The sequence below is a fragment of the Tamandua tetradactyla genome, chromosome X (assembly GCF_023851605.1).
Source record: "Tamandua tetradactyla isolate mTamTet1 chromosome X, mTamTet1.pri, whole genome shotgun sequence".
In the NCBI taxonomy this organism is placed as follows: Eukaryota; Metazoa; Chordata; class Mammalia; order Pilosa; family Myrmecophagidae; genus Tamandua; species Tamandua tetradactyla.
The window spans coordinates 161,287,623-161,305,158 of NC_135353.1; the positions used below are offsets into that span (position 1 = coordinate 161,287,623).

General features: G+C 45.8%; 1 protein-coding gene across 1 annotated transcript in view; it reads left to right on the plus strand.

Annotated features, from left to right (window-relative positions):
- Window positions 1-428: 428 nt before the first annotated feature.
- GPM6B (glycoprotein M6B) overlaps window positions 429-17,536 on the plus strand; it is a 158,761-nt gene continuing 141,653 nt past the window's right edge. Inside the window, exon 1 of the mRNA XM_077146316.1 lies at window positions 429-471. Within this exon, the coding sequence (XP_077002431.1) occupies window positions 468-471 (4 nt within the window). The 5' untranslated portion in view covers window positions 429-467. The remainder of the gene's footprint in view (window positions 472-17,536) is intronic.

The following is a 17,536-nucleotide window of genomic DNA, read 5'->3' on the forward strand; positions in this document are numbered from 1 at the left end:
AGAGTCCCCTCCAGCTGTAACAGGACTCATGCGGGGTGGGGCAGGTGGGGGGAACCGGCGCTTCGGGATCGTGGAAACCCCCTCCCCTGTCTCGGCCTCCCCTCGCCAGCTATCTCCCGGTGCCCGCACCCCTCGGCGCTCGCTCGGGTGGTCCCAGTGGAAGGCGCGAGCCTTGCAGGCAGCCTGGGCTCGCCCGCCGCCCCCTTTCGGGCCCTCGCTCCGGGCGCACAAAGCCCCCGGCGCTGACGTCAGGGCCCCTCTGGCGCGGCCGGCCCCCAGTGCAGGCGGAGCCGCGCGGCGCTCCCACCCCGGCCCGGGAGCCAGGAGCGAGCCCAGCGCAGTCCAGCGCAGCCCAGCCCGGAGCCCGGCCCGCGCACGTGCCCGCCCGACCTGCAAACTTGGGCCGCCCGCTCGGCCCGTCCCCGGGGAGCCCGAGCGCCCGCGCCCCGCCCGCCCGTCTCCCGGCCATGGGTAAGCGAGCGCGCTGGCCCCGCGCCACGGCCACGGCCACGGCCTCGCGCCCCGCCGAGGGTCCCGCCCCGCCCCCGCTCAGGTGGCGCCACCTCGGGCGCCGCGGCTCGGGGACTGGACGGGGCGGGGGAGGGGCGGGGGCGGCGGAGGTGGGAGGGGCGCGGCGCCGCGCAGGTGGCCCGCATCCCAGGTGCGCGCCCCTGCCCCGTCGTGGGAGAGCGGGGGCCCGCGGCCGGCGGCAGGGAGAGGAGACGGCGCGGCCCGGGGGGTTGCGGGGCAGCCGCGGCCAGCCCGGCTCTGGGGTCGCGCTCCCTGCTGCCCGCGCTGCCGCTCGGAGTGCGGGCCGGGCCCGCCCTGGGCTCCCCTTATTCGCCTCGAACCCGCGTCCAGCTCCCGGTGCCCCGAGCCCGGGACCTTCCGAGAGCTCATTTCGCCGCCACGGCCCTTGAGGCCGGGAAGTGGGAGGGGAGAAGGGACAGGGTGGGCCGGCGGGTGCGGCGCTCCTGGGCTTTGTCCCTCGGCCCAACTGTGGAGCTGCGGGGCTGGGCGCGCGTGAGGACGGCGCGGGCGGCGGGCTGCGTGGCCTCGGGCAGCCCCGGGACCGCGGAGACCTCGTCAGCCCTCCAGGTTCTGTCTGTCCCCTCCTGACACCCGCCGGGTGACTGCCAGCAGCGCCGTGTCGCTAGATGGGGTCTCTGTAGTGGAAGGAAGACTCGTAAAGAGTGTCGTGGACATCAACCCCATTCCCCTCCACGCCTGAAGTGTCTGAGAGCTGTGCCGGGGAAAGGGCTTTCCCTCCCTCTCCACTGTCCCTTCTCGAGAGAGGACTTGGGCCACAAGCACCGCAAAAGCCACAGAGACTCGGAAGACCCCCTGCGGAGCATCCCTAAGGGCCAAGGCAGTGGGCTTAAGCATTGTGGGCTTGGGCGGGCCCTGCTCACCGCCTGGGCCCCCCTCCCCTCCCCTCCCCTTTCCCGGCCCTCCCCCTCCCCCTTCCCTCCTCTCCCCCTCCCCTCCTCTCCCCCTCCCCCATTTCCCTCCACCCCCTCTCCTCCTCTTCCCCCCTCCCCTCCCCCCCTCACCCTCCCCTCTGCTCTTCTGTCCTCCACTCCCCTTCCCCTCTCCCTCCTTTCTCCTCTTTCCCCCTCACTTCCTCTTCTACTCTCCTCTCTCTCTCCTCCCCTACTAATTGTGTGTGTGTGTGTGTGTGTGTGGTGAGGTGGAGGACATTTGTACTCATTACACTTTGGTGAGGCATAGTAAAGAGGGCATTTTAATTTTGCATGTAAAAGGAAGCTCAAAGAATTTTGCATCTTTTTTGTCATTTTTGTTATTTTACTGGGCAGTCACTATGAAAGGAAATGAGGCCCTTGAATCCAATAGGAAATTTTCTTACCAAAAAGTTAGAGCATGCTAGGATAAAATCCTTCTAGAAAGGGCAGGACTGAGTGGTCTGTAACTCCAGGTTCCGCTTCCCTTGCTGCCCCCGTCCGAGCAGCCGCGGAACTGAAGCTCGGTTTCCAGTGAGTGTCACACACACACACACACACACACACACACACACACACACACACACACATGTCAGATGACGCCTGTCAACTATACTGGCAATGTTTGCCGCAAAAGACGTTGAATTTGTGCAAAAGTGCAGTGTTGAGGGAAGCATGTACTGATTTCCCTGGAAGAAAGTTTCATGGGTTTTGTTTTTTTTTAACACTTGGCATCCGGGGCTCTTTGGGATTTGGTTTGGGGGTTAGGAGTTGAGGGTGGGGTTACTACTGGGGGGCCCCTCTCCAGGGGGTTCTTCACGGTGCTCTGGGCAGAAGGCTTTCTCAAGGAAGTACTTTGTGTCTTCGACAGTTGTTGGTTCTACATTTCAGCTGCCAACTTGTGTTCATTTGTGCATACCTCACTGGTTCCGGCAGTATCCTTGGTTTTTAGTTTTTGGTTTTGACACGGAAAAAAAAAGTTCCCTCCATGCCAAAAAGGAAACAAACTGATTTCTTTTAGTAGATTGTTAGTAAATATGCCACAGGGCCATGAACCGGATTTATTTTCCAGATGTATTTAATAACCGAACATCCCCTAATAAATGTTTTAATTGAAATGATTTAGTGTTGGGAAAATTCTGACCATACTCCCTTGGCATCGGGACTTAGGTTCTTACACGTGTTACTTCCTTAGCCTCCTGTCAGTTAATTTACTGGTAAAATGGGTGGGTCTGTGAAACTCCAAACCCCTTTTTAGGATCAGATTTCAAGGGATGCAAGATCTTTAAGCTGAAAATGTTGAGCAGTAAAATTATGTACAAGTTTATCTTTTAATGTATTAGAAAGGAAAATACGGGTTTTTTATTTTTGAGCCAATTGATATTTTTCATGCCTTTATTGAGATGTAATTCACACCCATTTAAAGTGCCCAATTCAGTGTTCAGATGTTCACAGAGTGTATAACCACCACCACCAAATGATGTTGGGATGTTTTCATCTCCCCAGAATGAAACCTCGTACCCCATTAGCCATCACTTCCTCTCTTCCCTCCCCCCAGCCTCTGGCAAGCACTAATCTACTTTCTGTCTCTGTAGGTATGTCGATATCCTGGACATTTCATATACATGGAATCATACAAGCCCATTGATGTTTGAAGTCTGTATGACTTTTAGTAATTTGGGTTGCTTGTGTGCAGTTCACTGCTGAAATTAATCTGTTGAAACTTCCTTCTCTGGCTGAGGGTTCCACATTTGGCCCTTGCACACGCATACACACATATAATCTGTGCTACTCTGGTTTTACCTGTTGATTCTGTTACCTTGTTCATGGGCCTGAAGAGTCCTTTAGTGTAATGACCTCGAATAGCGATCCTGTTTTTTTTTTAATTTTTATTAATAAAACCAATCAACATACAATATGAAAATTCTTTTTTCCCTTTTTTATCACATAGTTGTATATTCATCATCATGATCATTTCTTAGAACGTTTGCATCAATTCAGAAAAAGAAATAAAAAGAAAACAGAAAAAAAATCATACATACCATACCCCTTACCCCTCCCTTTCATTGATCACTAGCATTTCAATCTACTAAATTTGTTTTAACATTTGTTCCCCCTATTATTTATTTACTTTTAATCCATATGTGTTACTCATCTGTCCATAAGGTAGATAAAAGAAGCATCAGACACAAGGTTTTCACAATCACACAGTCACATTGCGAAAGCTATATCATTATACAATCATCTTCAAGAAACATGGCTACTGGAACACAGCTCCACATTTTCAGGCAGTTCCCTCCAGCCACTCCATTACATCTTGAATAACAAGATGATATCTACTTGATGCATAAGAATAACCTCCAGGATAACCTCTCAACTCTGTTTGGAATCTCTTAGCCATTAATACTTTATTTTGTTTCATTTTGCTCTTTTCCCTTTTGGTCGAGAAGATTTTCTCAATTCCTTGATGCTGAGTCCCAGCTCATTCTAGGATTTCTGTCCCACGTTGCCAGGAAGGTTCACACTCCTGGGAGTCATGTCCCACATAGACAGGGGGAGAGCAGTGAGTTTGCTTGTCGTGTTGTCTGAGAGAGAGAGGCCACATCTGAGCAACAAAAGAGGTTCTCTTGGGGGTGACTCTAAGGCCTAATTTTAAGTAGGCTTAGTGAGTGACTTTTTTTTTTTAACATGGGCGTGCACCAGGAATCGAACCCAGGTCTCCCGCATGGCAGGCAAGAACTCTGCCTGCTGAGCCACTGTGGCCCACCCGAATAGCTATCCTGTTTTAACGTGGCTCATATATTCAGAGAGAAATGCTGATTTTATTTCATTAGTTGCTTTTTTAGTTTGTAAAAGCTGCCAGAATATAATATACCAGAAATGGAATGGCTTTTAAAAAGGGGAATTTATTAAGTTCTAAGTTTATAGTTCTAAGGGCATGAAAATGTCCAAATTAAGACAAGGGTGTAAAAATGTCCAAACTAAGGCATCCAGAGAAAGATATCTTGGTTCAAGAAGGTTGGTGATGTTCAGGGTTTCTCTCTCAGCTGGAAAGGCACATGGTGACGTCTGCTAGCTTTCTGTCCCAGCTTCTTCAATGGCTTCCCCGTGGGTGTTTTCTTTCTGCATCTCCAAAGGTCTCTGACTGTGTGGGCTCTGTTGGTTCTGGTGGCTCTAAAGCTTTTTCCAAAATGTTTCCCTCTTAAAGGGCTCCAATAAGCAGCAGTCCGACCTTGAATGGGTGAAGACATATCTCTGTGGAAACCATCTAATCAAAGTTGCCACCCATAATTGGGTGGGTCACATCTCCATAGAAACGATCAGAAAGTTCCCACCCAGCAATACTGAATGAGGATTAAAGAACTTGGCTTTTCTGGGGTCCACCACCCATTCAAACCGGAACAGTTGTCTGGAATTTTATGAGTGAAAGAACCAGATGCCATGCAGTGGTAAAATAATTGTTTTGATCCATTTTGTGGTAAGGAAGTTTTTAATACAGGTTGTAAACTTTAACATAGATCATTTCACTAAATGGCATTACACAAAAAAACTGGCTTAGAGCAGGTCTTCACCTGTAGTGGGTTTGGGGATCACCTGGGCATCTTGTTGAAGAAGTGGATTCCGGTTTGGTGGGCCTGGGTGGGGCCTGAGGTTTTGCGGGCCTGATAAGCTCCCAAGGGGCGCTGATGCTGCATGTCCCTGGAGCACGCTGTGAGGACCAGGAAATAGAGCAGCCAGAAGCCTACATACCTGCCCCAGCTCGTCTGCTAACTTGCTGTGTGATCTTGGGTAAGTAATTTTCTCTTCTTCCTCTCAGTTTACTAAAATAAAATAAGGATTTCGTGAAATTATTTGTTCAGTACCGTTAGAGAGCTAAAAGTGTGTAATTTAGAAAAAAGAAATGAAAGGGTTATGTCATGCTTAAAAAAAGGGGAGAAAGCAGCTTTCTATTGTTTAAACATTATATTGGTGCATGAAGCCAGCATTAGAGGTGGTGTTTGTAGTTGCCTTAAACAAGGGCCCCTTCCACCCACCTGCCTCCCCAGCAACGTGATTGGCTCTTCTCCAGGAACACTGGTGGAAGAAGCCATATTGTTCACCCTTGTTAACACTTCCAGCCTTGGCTTCTCCTGCCCCCTTATCCCTGGAGCTGGCAAGTCCAGCAAGTTTTTCCTCACCCTCCACACGCAGAGCCCAAGCCACCTGCAGAGGCTGGACTCAAAAGGAAGCACACTGAGGACCCACCCATACCTGCAACGTTTGCTTCTGAAAGCTCGCCCAGGAATTCAGAGCAATCGGAGACAGAGGATTGACATTCTCATGAGCAGTGGAAGTGTTCCTGGAACCAGCAGGGAAGCCAAAGGTCTAGTAATGGGGTCATCTGTTAGGTACTGGAGAGAGCTCCCTTTGGATCTCGAGAGGAAGACTGAAATTTTAAGTAAACCTCACAGTCCAGTACCACAGAGTATTGTTTATGACAAAGAGCAAGTGATTAATTATTTAGTGTATTTTCGCTCCAGCAAAAGCTGTTGTGCAAACCACTTGGCCCTTCCAAGGGCTTCTTAGAGAACATCCTTATCTGCTTCATCCAGGGTCAAGCAGTGGGACAGCTGATTGAAAATGCCAAAGTGGTGAATCATAAATGTGCCATATAAGTATCTTCCACATTTTATTTAATTTTAAACATTTATCCACCGCTTTCTTGTTATAGCACCAAGGTCTTTGCTTTGATTGTGATTCCTTGAAATTTTTCTCCCATGACTCACAGCCACAATTCGTTGGCTTCTGATTTCTGATTTCAGACTCTTAAAGTCAAGTGAGAATGGCAAGACACTGGGAATCAATCTGAGTGCAGACTCCTAACATATCATCTACCCCAGTCCCCTTCATCCTTGAAAATTGTCTTGTACACCCTTAGTTTTTTCCGAGTGACTCATCTTTTATTTTTTCCATTTAAAAAGTTTTTATCCACATACCATGCAGTCATCCAGTTTTTACAGTCAGTGGTTCACAGCGTCATCATATAGCTGTGCATTTGTCATCACAATTGATTTTTGAACATTTTCATTACTCAAAAAAATAAGAATAAATGTTAAAGTAGAAAAGAACACCCAAATATCTCATACCCCTCATTTGTTTATTTATTCATTTATCTATTTATTTTTGTCTTTTTTTTCCCTTACTCATCTTTCCATACACTGGATAAAGGGAGTCAAGTGAGTCATCTTTGTTAAAACTTTCTAAAACATTTACCTTGCTTTTCAAAGAAATAGAAACCGTTTCCTTTGGCACTCATATTTTATTAGTTTATGTAATATTGAATTAAACTTCATCATTGTAGTAACAAGTACAACTCACATAAACAGGTTTGGGACCAAACACAACGGCCTCTTGTTAAGTAAATTCAACTGGTGGCAGAAGTGCGTTGGTGTGCCCTGGGGAATATCTTAGAAACCAAGTACTGAGGACAAAGGTCAGTGTGGTCTAGAAAAAGAAGGGCTGGATACTGGGTAATTGGCTGGGTCAGTTAGATGAAGGTTGGTTAAAAGAACTTCTACTGTACTTTTGAGTCAACATCAGCCATTAAATGATTTTAACATGATTTTTCTGATTACTGTTAGCTGGCTTGTTAATGTTCCTAATACGCCTTCTTTTTCTACCCAGATACCAAATTTGTCAAGAGCAAGGGCTGAGCTTAATTCATTATCGTATCCCAAGAATTCATGAATGATTGGTGTATAGTAGGTGCTCAGCAAATACTTGTTGAGATCATAAGTTTTTATCATATAAAATGCATTTTATTAAGGTCTATGTACATTAAAAAGATAGAAATTTAAGGTAAAAATACATGTATTTATGTATTTCAAACTCTGATAAACTATACTAAATTAAATGGGGCAAATGATATTAACCATAGTTCTTTAACAATATTATTACCTTTAGCACCCATTTTCACCGAATAACAGAGTTTCAGAGCTTGAAGTCACTCTAGAAGTAAACCAATTGCTGGAGGTGTACACAGACTCAGAAACAATTTAAAGAGCAGTTCGAATGTTCTTTCATTACATTTTTTTTTGCCTTTAGCTTTTTTCTTCTGATCTTATAATTTATATGTTCTCTCTGGTGAAAAGTACTTCCTTCATATCAGGTTTTTGGAGTTAGGGAAAGCTTGGGGTGAAACACTTTTTCATTGAAACTCATTATTGCCCTGAGGATTCAAAAACAACAGCGGTCTGGCCTTGCCATCCTCCCCACACGTGTTAGGGTTTAATGAGCACCTACCTCGTTGCCAAGCAACCAGTGGGTACCAGTCTCTAAGCCCTTGAGTCCCTGTGATGTGCCCATCGACATGCAACTTCTCGGGGGCATATGAGACAGCTCCTCCCTCAACAAGCCTTAGCAGAGTCCCTCTCAAACGAGGCAGGTACTGTGCTGAGCCTTGAAGCAAAACATAAGTAAGCAAGACCCGGTCCTCTCCTCCAGTACCCGCCGCCATCTCAGCCAGGCAGGGAAACAGTCATAAGAGAGGTAGATGCAAGCTCCTGCAGACCAAAGAAGGGGTGGTGTCTCCAGGCGGGCTTCCCTGGCGGGAGGCAGCCACCTCTGCCCTGAACCGGGTGAGGGGGCTGGTTGGCTGGGAGCTGCTGAGGCTGCAGGAGAGGTGGGCCTGTGAGGAGCAGGGAAAGATCCTGCCCTTACCCTGCCCGCTCCTAGGCACCCTGGGGGGATTTTAAGCAAGGAAGTGATGCGTGGAAAAAAATAACAGGCTATCTGGGGAGTTAAGAGAAGCCCTCTGAGGCAGAGAATCATTCAGGTCTTCGCTGTAAAATCCTAACCAGAAGTGCAGTAGGGGTTGCGTGGAAGGTGATGTGTGGCTTCTCTGAAGCTAATGCTGGAGACCCTGGAAGGAGGTGCGTTGAGAAGGGTGGAAGGGATTAGGGCAGCCCATGGAAAAGAGGGAGGAGCGAGCAAGGGTTACTAGTGGGTTCCTGAAGAAAACTGTCCCCGCCAGAGCAGAGAGCAGGTATGGGGCTGGGGGAGTAGAAAGTAAGATGGGGGTGGGCAGTGTCACATGCAAAGCCAGATGTTAGTTGATTACAAGTGACAAATATAAATGTATCTTTCAAGAATGTCTTTAATCTTGTCTGCTGCTTCCTCCCTTTCAAAGAATAAAGTGGAGAAGGAAGTAAAGTATCAGCCTTTCTCGGATGGAAGAAGACACGGGTGATCTTTGGGGTGGCTCTAGGGGTTCGGGGGGCTGAAATAGATCTTGGTCCTTGTCTATTCATTTATGTGGTTATTAGTTTTAGAACTGATACTACTTTTTTTCTTTAATATTTGAAAGAATTCACCAGTGAAGCCATCAGTCTGAGTTTTCTTTGTGGAAATGTTTTAAATTATGACTACGATTCTTTAACAGATACAGGACTATCAGTTTTCTCTTTCTATTTGTTTTAATTTTGGTGAGTTGCGTTTTACAAGGACTTTGTCAATTTGATGGTATCAAATTTATTGTCATAAGATGTTCATGTATTATCTGTTAGATCCTATCGTCTGTAAGGTCTTCATTCCTAGTGATGTAGGTCATTTGTGGGCTCTTTTTTGTTCTTGACCAATCTTGGCCATTTATTTTAAATGTTATTTAGAGAGCTTGAATACATTGATTTGACAATTACATCTGACAGATGAGTTGACTACTTATTTAAAAAGGAGTATACTTTCCAAGAAGCAGAAAAATAAGAATTTTAATGTCTGGAAGTAAAAGTTGCTTTCTTGGTTTGAAGAAAAAAAAAAAACCCCACATGTAACATTTCCCAGAGGAACAAACACTTAGTGGCAGAATATAATTCAGTGTATTTGAACTTGGTTAGCAAGAACTATTATAGTTGGGTAGAGTTTGTGCTTTGTATTTGCTTATGTTTTTTATTCTTTCTGCAAAACTGTTAAAGTCTACTTGTTTGGAGCAGGTGGAGGTAGATACTGAAATAAAAGAAGTCCCCTTTCCTTCTCATTCCAGTGTACTTTTAGAGGAGGATTTCTCAAACTTAGCACTGTGACATTTTGTGCTGAAAAATTCTTTGTTGCTGGGGGCTGTCCTGTGCATTATAGGATGTTGAACAGCATTCTTGACCTTTATCCACTAAATGCCGGTCACACACACACCCCAGTTGTGACAACCCAAACTGTCTCCTGGCATTGTCACATAGTCCTTGGAGGGGGGCTGAGAGGCAGAGTCACCCCAAGTTGAGAAGCACTGCTTTAGATTAAGAGGAACTTAAAACCTTTGGGGTTTCGCAACATCATAAATTCTGAGCAGCCGTGGTCACTGGGGACTTGACTGGTCACATCATCAGAATGAGAGGCACTCTGATTAAAAAGTTTTTTCTCCTAAAAGGACAGGCTTCATTTTTCCAGCTGAGGGAAGTTTTGTGTTTTTGTTTTTGTTTTTTAATCTTTTTCCCAACATTACTGGAGAATCTGGAAGTATAACGGGGAGCCTTGTCGACCACCCAATTCACTCTTTGTTTTGAGTAAAATGGTCACTAAACCATTTCACCAGTGAGGCCAGCCTGTCCCGGAGGATGTGTCCGCTTTCCCTGGGAACCTGGTGCCGCGTGCACGCTGCTTCTGAAAGGGTTGCGCCGACGCTTGTTCTGCTTGCTCAAATCCTTCCCATGGTCTTTTGTTCTCTTCATCTAGTAGAAAGAACTGAAGGGTCTGCTCACGTTTCTGAACATCCTTAATTACCTTGATGGCCTTTCCAAATTTAGAATTCATCTCCTTAGCTATAATCAAATCTACCCAGATTAAGCCTTTGGGGCACCCTCCCTGCCAGTCCCGCCTCCTGGCCTGGGACCGTGCCCGCCTTCCGTTCTCCGTGCATGGGAGAGAGGCAGGAGTTGGAAGAGAAAGGATTGCTTTCCCCCCGTCCCCCCCCCCCCCGTTGCTCCTGGAGACCCTTCTGCCATAGACACTGCCCTGCTGTCCTCTCTGCCCCTCCAATTGGAGCTGAGCAGTGAGTGTTGGCGCAGAGATCTGAGCACACTTGAAATCTAGCTCTAGTGCAAAAGGAGGGGAAAGGTCACCCTTAGGTTTAGGAAGGTGCCATTTCCCAATCTCTCCTTGCAAAGATTGTTAAAATGGTGGGCTTTTAAACGGCAACTTCAACGCAGGCATCTGTTTCTTCACACGACTAGCTAAGAACGGAGATGTAATTAGCAAAGAAACTCAAGGCCCTGAGATAACTTAATTTGATGCAGCGCTTTATTTTGTTTTTCTTTTATTTGTCTCGCTTGGCCTGTTCTGACAGTTTCCATGGTAAGTAAAACAGAAGTCAGAACATGAAAGGGATGAATTTCTATTCCGTGAATCATTACCATTTTGCAGAGCCACTCTCCTGGATTCCCAACAGACTGTTTTGAGCTCTATTGTATCGTGATAACTTGTCACAAATATTTTTAGGTGTTTTATAAGAGGCACGAATATTACGAAATCATTGCAAAATTTGTTAATGAAGTATAACGTCGTATGAAAAGTAGACACATCGTAAGTGCACGGCTTGATACATTTTTGCAAATGTAACCAGTGCTCGGATTTGGAAGCTTCCCCGAAGTCCCCTTCGATGGGACACAGGCACACAACCCCCGTCCCCCTGCACTGCCACCCCCCGTATCTCCGTCCTAATTTCTGCCAGCCTAGTTTTGCCTGTTTTGCACTTTATACAAATGGGGTCATGCAGTATGTACTCTAGTGCCTGGCAGGTTTTGGACAACCTTATTAACGTTGTTTTTAAACTCGGTGATGGTTTCTGCCTGGAAAATAGAACTGCTTCTAAGTCATTATCATTAAAAGCGTTTATTAAATGCTTTTGTGCGTGGAGCTGTATTCGGGAAAACGGAGTCCAATGAGCCCTACCCTCTGTTGTCAGTGGGCGACAGTGACGCGGCATGTGTGCCCCATGCTTCGAAAGTAACTGTTGAGACACCAGACCGATGCAGGAAAACCAGTCTTGTGGCTGAAGAGATGACGAAGATAAGGCAGCCCCATTATCCACCTCAGAATGGAGGTGAGGGGCTGTGAAGGCAGAGGACCATTGTAGGTGATGCATATTTACTCAGGACTGAGCTGAACATCTCCTGGCTGCAGGACCTGAGGTTTGAACCTGAGGGAGAAGCTTGAGGCCTTCTCCCAGCTAGTTTCCTGAAGACGCTGGAGTTTTAGGAATTGTCTGAACTAACAGTAGTTCATGAACTGTTTGCTACTGCACAGGTTTGGAAAAAGGCTCAAAGGTCTTGGGTGATTTGTGATTTTTATCCCAAAAAGGTTTGGAAAGAGATATAAACTTGTTTTTGCCAAATTAACTTTCTTTCTCATGTTTTCCCTCCTGGTATATCCTTGTTTGTCTTTTTGATCTTTTTCCTTATTGATTAGCAGGAATTCTTTGTATGTTCTTTAGTTGAATGTATTGTCAGTATAATCTTTCTCTCCATGTCTCACCTTTTAACTTCGTTGTGATGAAGTCTTAGCAATCTTTATCTTTTTCATTTTTGCTTTTTTTTTCTTTTGGCTGGTTTAAAAACTGTTTCTATCCCCATTCCATAAAGATGTCCTTTGATTCCTCTGTATTTCCTTCTAAAAGTTTTCTTTCCTTTAATTTTGTTTTCATTTTTGCAGTCTTTGTTTCATCTGGATTTTATTGCTTGGTGTAATGTAAGATAGAAATCTATTTTTATTTTCCATCTCCTTTACAGAAACCACCACGTATTTAATGGTTCATCCTTTCCCCACAACTTTACATCATCCCATCTCTCACGTGCTAAGTTTCCACATATGAAGGAGGGTGCTTCTGGACTCGGTTTCATCAGTCTGTTTTAGCATGCTCTACTAGCATTACCGACTCTTACATACTATGGGTCGGTAATAAGCCTGCAGGCCTCTTAGGAGAAGTTACCATCTCTTGTCATTCTTTAAAATTGTCGGAGCCTTTCTAGACGCTTTGCTTTTAGAAGCAGCTTTTCATGTTCCACATATATCCTGCCAAGATTTTGAGCAGGATTGTAGTGAACTGATGAAATAATTTTATGAGAATCAATGTGTTTACTACATTGAATCTTTCACTTGTGTAGTTGGTGGTGTATCTCTTCATATACTTAGATCTTCTTATACATCCTCCAATAATGTTTTTGTACATCTTTTTAAAAATGTATCCCAAGGTCTTTTCTAGACTTTGTAGCTTTATTTTTTTTTACAGGTAAAAGTAGGCCAATTGGGGTCAATTCTAATTCCATGGGATATCATGGTTTCCTTCCATAGTCCAATGACTTGTTCAGTGTAACGCAGAACTGTAGGGGAAGCTGATTCTGAGTTATTGGATATCAGCCTAGTTGTCAGAGCTGTATACAGTAGCTTGGTGACAATGTCCCACTGTTGCAAGTGGCAGACTTACAGGATGTTTAGGTGTATTTTCATGTTTTGAATAGGATCCCATCTCTTCCTGGAAGAGGTGGAATCCACCATCATTAAGGCGAAATTCAGTTTCTAAATAGTTTTAATTTTTTCAGCCAGTTACATGAACTATGCTTCCCAAGTACTGTGTTTTCATGAACAATGTTGATTTTGTTGTTATCCTCATGAAGAATGACAATCCGTATTGGCTCTTCCATTGATTCAAGAAAAATATCTGTTTGTCAATGGAGGGCAGAGCCATTGCATAACACGCCGGAATTATTTGCCTTCCTTCTAATTTCTCCAGGACTGTGGCGCCCATGAGGGCTGGGAGTCACCTGTCGGATGTACGGACGTCCACACAATGTTAGGGTTCACCACTGAGCTAACAGGAGACTTCATCAGAGTCTACAAGGGTCTTGAAAATGGAATCCTGTTTCAATATTTATACAGAGAAGTAAAAAGAGGCAATAGTTTGTTAGCAATGGTGAATGTTCTCCCATTTGATGATGGTTGTGCGTTTAGGTAGACTGTGCAATGGAACCCATTAAAAATAGGATTGGTTCTGATTTTATATATTCACCAAATATTTATTGGGCCGGTTGCTAAGTTTATCTATCAAAGGATGGATAAGACGTGATTTTCACCTTCAGTAAGTGACTCGGTGACATATTCATTAATTCACTAAGGCATGTGCATGTGTGCCTACTATTCAGCAAGTGCACCTGGGATTGACACAAGTGAAAGAGTTTCCACCCTCGAGGTGCTTTCTAGTCAGTGGGGATAGTCAACAAATAAACAGCCTGTTGCAACCCCATGGGCAAGTGCAATGGATAAAGCAGAGGCAGATGACCCCAACTGCTTCTTGGGGGAGGTGATGCACAGCAGGAGGCTTGAGGATGAGCTGAAGTGGGCCGAGGTCTTTTTACTGAAACCATCCCTTGACATATCATAATACGATAAGAAAATAAAAATCCTCGCTGTGTTACATTGTGGACTTCGTGTAAAAGAGAACTGTGGCGCGCTGCACTCCTTTACCAAGACCAAATTGACATTGAAGATGCAAATTCTTAGTTGAAAGAGAAATTTTAAAAAGAAAATTTCCATGAGTGTCTTGGAGTGATGTACCCAAGAAAGATGTAAATGAAGCTCCTCTGCTCCGTGTTTGATGATGTTGTTCGTGAAAATGACATTTTCTTGGTCGATTCAAGATGACCTAGTTTCCCTAAGTCATTTCGTGGGAAATTTCCTAGAACACTTGACACAGCTGCTCGCCCTGCGAGGCGGAGGCCAGCACCTGGGCTGTTCCTTCCCGACAGCGGCACGTTCAGCCGTCAGGTGAGGTTAGGTGGGCAGTGTCACCCGCCGCTTCACCGAGAGATCCCTGTTCCTCAGCGGGCACTCTGTCGTTTATTCAGTTGAAGGCAACAGAAATCACAAGTGTAAATTCTCCTAAAACAGACCCTTGGAAATGCAGTCTTCTTCCTTCCTTCTGATGATATCCAGAACCAAACTGGCCCCCCATATTCTGTACCTAGCACCCGTGTCCATGGGCACTGCCCCCACCAGCCGGCACACACACTCACACTCACACTCTTACCTCTTTCTGCTCCTTTTCAAGCTACTTCCTCTGCCTGAAACTCTTCCCTGCTTTTCACTATGTGTAGCTGACCCCAGCCTCTCTCCTCTGGGCTCAGTCAGTCCTATGAATTCCCTTAGTCATTTGTACCTCCCTAGGGCATTTATTTTAGCCGACTTGGTATTCTAGGCACTGGTGTACTTGTGAATGATATACCACTTGAGCCTCTCAGCCCTCTTTGAATCACCATCTCACCAATCAACACCGCCTTATACAGAACCGGTTATATCATATATATGTGTGTATTCATGTGCGTATCCACACACAGTAGACACAGTGTACATGCACACGTATGGTGTATGTGTATTATACACACACAGTCTATACACACATGGTCTATATACACGAACAATATACGTAGTTACACATAGCAGGTATACACGTATGCACACATGTGTACACACACTCGTGCCCACTTATACACGTGCAGAGCTGAGTGATCCTGAAAGGCCCTGGTCATGAGAATCCATTCTGAAAATGAACTCCTTTTTGTCATATGTTTTTGTCTTGGTGGTTGCTCAGTGTACAAACTCGTACAGAATTTTAAATTGGAGCTTGAGTTTGGACGGGAAAGTTAAGTTCTTTTTATCCTCTTCTTTTGGGGCTTAGGGATTTGAGCAAAGCTGGTATAGTTCTCCCTTGTAATGGAATTGCGGTTTTCTTGGCCTAACCTGACGAGGCAGGTATCACTGAAGAGAAAAAGGAAGCATCAGGTCGGGTGGTAGCTGATGGAGAGCTCTGCGGGGCAGGAAACGTGGGGCTGTGGGACTGTTTGGACCGTCTGCCCAGGCAGCCCTCCTTCCGCTCCCGCCCACCCACAGCCAATGGGAAGCCCACCCTCCATTCCTCCATAGGGACCGAGGGAAACTGAGGCCTCAGCGTCCTTGAGAAACAACCATTTGTTTATTTATTCGCTTCAAGATGAGTTTGTCAGTTAGGCGCATGGTTCTCCACTGGGGTGGATTATGCCACCATCCCAGGGACATTAGGCAATAACTGGAGACGTTTTTGAGGGGTGTTACATCCGTGTGTATGGGGAGGGGCATGCTGCTGGCATCTAGTGGGTTGAGGCCAGGGCTGCTGCTAAGCCCCCTCCCACGCACAGGGTGGCCCCCCATGAGTAAGAATGATCCCGCCCCAGATGTCAGCAGCGACGAGGTTGAGGCCCCCTGAGTTAGCCTGTGCTCTTGAAGTAGTGAGAGACTGTCCTTGCAACTCTTTGATAACATATAGCCCACCGAGAGGGGTTAAGATTTGGGCTGAAGTAGGGCAAGAGATTCTAGACACCAGATACAGGCCCCCAGCTGTGGGGGGCATTGCCCAGCTCAGAATGGACCTGTCTGAAGAGGTGCCTTTAGCAGAGGCCCCTGGCTGCTGCCAGCATGGCGAGGCCTGGCGGGCACCTATTACCAGTGCTGATGTGGACTTGTTTATTTCCGTTCATATTCACTAAACTCTTACCGTGAGCAATGCATTCTTTATGGTAAGAGTTATGAAATAGACATGACAACAGCATGCATGTTATAAAATTGACTTGAGAGAAGAGTTTGCCCCACCATCAGCGATCTACCCAGGTGGCTGGGAGTTGTCTGTGCTCCCTTGCTAACGAGGAAATGCATCTATAAAGCTACAAAGGCAAGCCAATCATTTTGTCATTGTCATAGTCACCTTGGGAAGAAAAAGTCCTGCTATAGCTGAAGCCCGAGCTCTGAGTGTCCACGGGAGTTATTTGCTATGATGTTGCTGCTTTCATTGACATCTTCAAAGGCATTATTTGAGACATGGCTTGTGGTTCCAGCGAACTTCCATTGTGTGCCTTTATGGTTCGAGTTAGGTGTCTGGGCCACCGTGATGAATCAGACAGCTTTTGGTCCTGAAGAAGGGCCCACACTCTTAGTGGGAGAGATGTACCTGTGAGCAGGGGGATTGTGAAATATGTCAAAAGCAAAACAGCAGAGAGGTGTTCCTGATAGTATTTCCTTCTGGTAACAGTATGATACGGTTTCAGTTTGCCAGCGCTGCTCTAACAAAATCCCACGAAGCCTGGGGAGCTTCAGCAGCAGGAATGCTCTGGCCCACAGTTTGTAGGCTAGAGGTCCCAAATCAAGGTATGGGCCACACCTTCTCCAAAGTCCGTAGCATTCTGGTGGTGACTTAGTGGCCATCCCCTCTGCCTCGATCACATGGCCGTCTGTCTTTTTCTGTCCCCTCCTGTGGCTTGTACTTCTTTGTCCAAACCTTTTTTGGCTTATAAGGGCTCCAGTTGTACTGGACAAAGGCCCACCCTGTTGATTACATGTGGTCTCATCTTAATAGGATCTTAGAAGATCCTGTCTACAAATGAGTTCACATGCAGAGGACTGGGCCTTGGGACTTGATCACGTCTTTGTGAGGGACGTGAGTGAATCTAGCCCAGATACAATACTAGTGTACATGTCTACCACCTCCATTACCACATGGTAGACATTTCTCTCTTCTTTTATGTAGCAGCTAGCTATTTTAATGACAATAATATTTCAGATTTTAGTCATATCTAAATGTTGCTATTTTTGCAAATGGGCATCCTGCTAAAGCATATTCAGTTGGAGAGAATCTGGCCTTTTCAAAGGGAAATTTTCTGAATTTGGCAAACTATTATTGATTGTATGCAGTCAGGAGATGGTTGGTAATACAACTGACCCAAACCACAAGTGGGCACAGACTAAACCATAAAATGGCATCAGTAAGTCTAATAATATCATGACACATTACCACTGGGTGATGCTTCCTTCTTCAGAAGCCTGCCAGCTCTACTGGAAAAACCTGAAATGGAATCCAGGCAGAGTTCGAAAGCCTGATAAATTCTGGTCTCATATAGACCAGAATTAGAGTGAAATATTTCACTCTAACTAGAATGCTTCATTTCGTTGTTTCTCTCATTTTATTGCCCATGAAAAATTATCTTTAGGGGAGATGAAAAGGAATGTATGTTATTGTTCCCATAGTAACCCTG